This window comes from Dendronephthya gigantea, unplaced genomic scaffold, assembly GCF_004324835.1.
Source record: "Dendronephthya gigantea isolate DGI-Jeju-01 unplaced genomic scaffold, DenGig_1.0 000044F, whole genome shotgun sequence".
In the NCBI taxonomy this organism is placed as follows: Eukaryota; Metazoa; Cnidaria; class Anthozoa; order Malacalcyonacea; family Nephtheidae; genus Dendronephthya; species Dendronephthya gigantea.
Window position 1 is genome coordinate 232,169 of NW_021163054.1, and position 4,972 is coordinate 237,140.

At 38.1% G+C, this 4,972-nt stretch overlaps 1 protein-coding gene across 1 annotated transcript; it reads left to right on the plus strand.

Moving 5' to 3' along the window:
- Positions 1-1,788: 1,788 nt before the first annotated feature.
- Positions 1,789-4,614, plus strand: LOC114527372 (probable protein phosphatase DDB_G0282105). Its single transcript, XM_028549004.1, has 6 exons — positions 1,789-1,825; positions 1,898-2,036; positions 2,136-2,448; positions 2,608-2,712; positions 3,227-3,402; positions 3,597-4,614. The coding sequence occupies exons 1-6, from the start codon at positions 1,789-1,791 to the stop codon at positions 4,612-4,614; spliced, it is 1,788 nt and encodes a 595-aa protein (XP_028404805.1).
- Positions 4,615-4,972: the final 358 nt, after the last annotated feature.

Consider the following 4,972-nt stretch of genomic DNA (forward strand, 5'->3'; position numbering starts at 1 on the left):
GTTGAAAATTGTGATGCCCACAAGGAAGCTATAAGATTGAGCAAACTGGCTGATATGGGAGTCGAAGGGTATACGCAAGAAGTTGTAGACAACACACCGATAGGAAGAGGAATGAAAAAGATGATATCTCCCTACGACAAAACATCTATGGTGATTAAATTCAACACAGCTTATTACTTGGCGAAAAATGAGAGACCATTCAGTGACTTTGAAGGCCTCCTCGCACTTCAGGGCAAGAATGGCCTAGGCGAAAAGATAACGAAAGCTTACCGTAATGACAGGCAATGTGCAGTATTCACAGAATACATTGCTGAAGTAACTAGAGACAATCTTGCAAAAGACCTGACAAATGCAAGATTTTTTTCATGCCGGAACGATGGTAGCACTGATGCTAGTGTTGTAGAGCAAGAGCTAGTCTATGTTTTGTTTTTGTCGGAAGGAGCACCGAAATTGAAGTTTTTAAGCATCGAGTCAGTGAAATCAGGTGATGCTGAAGGAATTAAAACTAGTATTGAGGAGGCTTTCACAAGAATTGGTTTAACATCCTTTACGGACAGATTAACCGGTGTAGCGGTCTGAGCACTCCCCCGATCTGAGTACTCCCCCTGTAGTTTGCGCATGCGTGAGTCAGCGGCAGCGGCTCATACGATTTTGTGTTGATCTGAATGATCCCCTCGTGCTCGATACACACACGTGCAGACGACTAATCAAAACAAGCAATTAGAAAAATATTTCTTATTACGTTGTTAAAATGGCAGCCAACGACCAAGACACTGGTGAGATTGAAAATATTGTGTCTGGGGAGACAAGCGATCTCAGCAGGGAGAAGCGTTTTAGTGAGCAACGAGAGAAATGTGAACGGATCATGTATTATTTAAGTCATGGTAAACATTTGGATGGTCTGACGAAAAACCAACAGAGAGTTGTTCGTGGCCAAGTCAAGCATTACGTTATGGATGAAACAAGTAAGTAATTTATAGTTCTTCTTTCGTGATAGTTAGATATGATTAATTAATATCGTCATTTAATAACCGTAGACGTAGTACTTTCTTCTCTATAGAGTATGATATAATATGTCGATACTGTGATTGTATCACTTGTGTATTAATTTTTATTTTTTGGATATTACAATTCAAAAGTTAATAGCAACATAATGGCACTAGGTTTGAATTTATTAAAGAATATACATTAGATTGATACTTGATCGTGATTTCTAGACAACAAGCTCTACTATACTGGTGGCAAGGAAGGGGTAAAAAAAGAAGTACTCTTGGAAATCCAGGAAGTACGAGATGTGCTAAACCATTACCACAGTAATGCAATGGGTGGACATAGTGGTGTGAGTGCCACCCTCAGTAAAATTTCTGACCATTTTCGCTGGAATGGAATGAAGGAAGATGTGCAGGAATATGTGAGTTGATATATGAAAATAAAATTTCTGTTTTTATTATACCCTGCCCCCAATTTTTTTTCATCCTGTAAGTATAATAGTACTAGTAGCCTTGTTAGCATCCAAAGAGAAAAATCTTGAACAGAGTGCATTAATGAAAGCATGTGAATTGAGCTATATACTTTTTGAATTGGAAATAAAATTCATCTTTGCTCCACTGTGTAATATCCTTTATTTATCTATATCTAGGTCAAGTCATGTCATCGCTGTCAAATGTACAGCAAGATAAAAACACAAGCGCCAGAGCTTATTCCTATTAAGGTTAAAGAGCCATTGGAGTTGGTCGGAATTGATTTAATTGGTAAGGTTTACTTCATTTAAAAAGCATTAGGTTTAGAATGCCTAGCTCTGATAAAGGGCTTTCTCAAAACGTCAGCAAATTTTCACACATTTTGGTACTTCACTACCATTTCAATTTTGGCTTATATTATTATCTACCTTCTTTAGGGTCATTACCAACAACACCAGATGGTTCAAAGTATGTGTGTACATTCACCGACTACTTCACCAAGTTCGTTGACTTTTACCCCATAAGTAATAAGTCTGCAGAGTGTGTAGCTAAGTGCATTAAAACCTTTTCCTGCAGGTAATTGATTATTTTTGAACAACTTATTGACTAGTACACATCAGATCATATTAATTACTGACTGATAAAGGCTTCATTTCTGCATGACAATATTTTTAGGTGGGGTGCTCCTGCACGATTACTGTCTGATCAAGGAAGAGAGTTTGTCAATAGAATCAATGATCAGATGTGCAAAGAATTTGGAATAAAGCGATCTATAACAAGTGCATATCATCCACAGACAAATGAACTGGATGAACGCACAAATCAAACCTTAAAACAGCGTTTGTCTAAACTGGTAAACGAACACCAAAACAACTGGTGTGACTTTTTAGAGGAAGTTGCATATTCGATACGTATTCAAAAACAAGCTACAACTAAATATTCACCATTCTATTTAATGTTTGGACGAAATCCCAATTCACCTCAAAACGTGAGTATTATGATTAATTGAATTAATAATATACTGTATCCACCTCATCTCTTATATAATTATAAATTTAGCAAGCTCTCCACCAAGAGGGACAGGGGGCTTGATGCAGGCTACAAGCTTGCTTAGCAATTTCAAACTAATATGTAATTCTGTGTACAGATGGCTGTTGTCGAGGACTGCTCTTCAGCTCCAGACCATCTTGAAGAGGAATTGGATGAGGAAGTCAAGGAAAAAATGGCAAATGCTGTAGCAACACAGGAACAAGTATGTGTACAATGTGCAATCAAAATTAATTTTGATGTTATGCAAAATTAATTTTATTACAACCTATCAATCTCATTATGTAGGGTAAAGCCAGTTCTGGTGGTTACCAACTACTAATTTCACATTTTCACTAGGGCAAACCACATTGCACTGTCAGTCTTATCATGTGCAATTAGCCCTAGTGGTAAGTAACATGTCACTGTGGCACTAGTTAACATGTTACTTGCCCTAGTGGTAAGTTATAAAAGTTATGAAGGATCATTTAAGTCTGATACAAAATCAATCACAAAATCTAGACATCTATTAAAAATTTATATACAGTGTGCAAGCCACTCCTATATACATGACCAGGCAGAAGAAACTTTCCTGTTATAATATATGTTCTTAAAATAACACATTGTTAACCCATGTCATTATGGTAACTTTTAAAAGAAAACATATGGCTTTTTATGTACTGGTAGCATGGGTTTTTTTCAGAATAAAATTCAATAATTCATCATGTTTTGTTATTCAGGTGCTTAGTAACATTGAAGTAGCACAACAGAAGCAAAAAATGCAGTATCAGAAAAGGAAGACAAAGGGTGTCAAGTCATTTGATTTGAAAGTTGGTGACACTGTCTACAAGAGGCAGATGAAAAACATTTCAAGGAAAGGTGGAAAAATGGAACCATGTTGGATAGGCCCATACAGGTTCATTTAAATTCTTTATGTATAATTAAATCAAATCCTCATTTATCTCATACCGTATAATAAAGATATCATTATGTGGCCTTTTCCTTGTATCATACCACCATCAGAATTACTCTCTAGAGACTACCAAAGTGAAAACTGTGATAAATTTGCAGTTTGTCATGTTTAATTACATAGTTGTTATTCACTTTCAGAATTGATGACATTGATACATCACAAAGGGCAACATTGATACCATTGAAAGAAAGCGCCCTTCCTTTGAAAAACAAGGTCCCATATGATCAATTGCGACCATATTGCACAAGCAGGCTTCATGATGATGATGACAGTGACAACACCTCATCCTCCAATAATACCACCCCCTCAACCAGCAATACCTCCTCCTCCACCAGCAATACTACCCCCTCCACCAGCAATACCTCCTCCTCCACCAGCAATACCACCCCCTCCACCAGCAATACCTCCTCCACCACCAGCAATACCTCCTCCTCCACCAGCAATACCTCCTCCTCCACCAGCAATACCTCCTCCACCACCAGCAATACCTCCTCCTCCACCGCCATTACCTCCACCACCACCAACATTGCCTCCACCACCACCAACATTAAAAAAAAGAAGAGAGTGAAGGGACAGTCTGAGGTGTTGCAGAGCATGCCCAATAATAATTATGAGCAGCTTAGTGTGCAAATCCTTCAAGACCATTTTTGGCTAACTGACGAACATGTTGATCATGGCCAGTGGTTACTGTCGCAACAGTTCCCTGAAGCAAGAGGGTTGCACTCAGTGCTTTCATTCGAGGGAAAGCCCAAAGTTGAGAAAGGATTGAAAGACTTTGTCCAGATTATTAATGTTGGCGGACAACACTGGGCAACTGTCACCAATATCCACTGTGAGGAAAATGCTGTGAAAGTCTATGACTCCCTCTCCTTGAATGTGACAAAGAAGCTGAAACAGAAATTTCATTCCTGTTTAGCTGCATTGCTTGGCACCACTGTATCCAAGATGTTTATCAGCTATCCACCCATGCAAAAACAGAAAGGATGTGATGACTGTGGTCTATTTGCACTTGCTGTTGCCTTTAGTTTGTTGGCTGGTGATGATCCAAGCCAATTGACCTATGACCAGAGTTGCATGAGAGAGCACCTGGCTCTATGTTTTCAAGTTGGTGAATTAGGACCATTTCCTCTTAAAAATTGTCATGTTAAATTGTAAGTATATTATGCTAATTGTAAATTTTTAAGTGTCGAATTGTAAATAGATTAGCTAATTGTAAATTATTAAATATTAAATTGTAAATAGATTAGCTAATTGTAAATTCATGCATTAAACTGATATTGTGCAGTAGATGAGTCATATTGGTCAAAGGGGATGAGTGAGACTAACTGATGTTGATGAAGGGGATGAGTGAGATCAACTGATATTGGTCAAAGGGGATGGTGAACTGACTGATGTTGTATGAAGGGGATGAGTGAGTTCAACTGATATTGGTCAAGGATATGAGTGAACTGACTGATGTCGTATGAAGAGGATGAGTGAGTTCAACTGATATTGGTCAAAGGGGATGAGTGAG

Coding starts and splice junctions, on each gene's coding strand:
- LOC114527372 (XM_028549004.1), top strand. CDS start 1,789: ATGCCTAGCTCTGATAAAGGGCTTTCTCAAAACGTCA. Junction 2,037..2,135: donor ATTAAAACCTTTTCCTGCAG/GTAATTGATTAT, acceptor CAATATTTTTAG/GTGGGGTGCTCCTGCACGAT. Junction 2,713..3,226: donor CTGTAGCAACACAGGAACAA/GTATGTGTACAA, acceptor TTTGTTATTCAG/GTGCTTAGTAACATTGAAGT.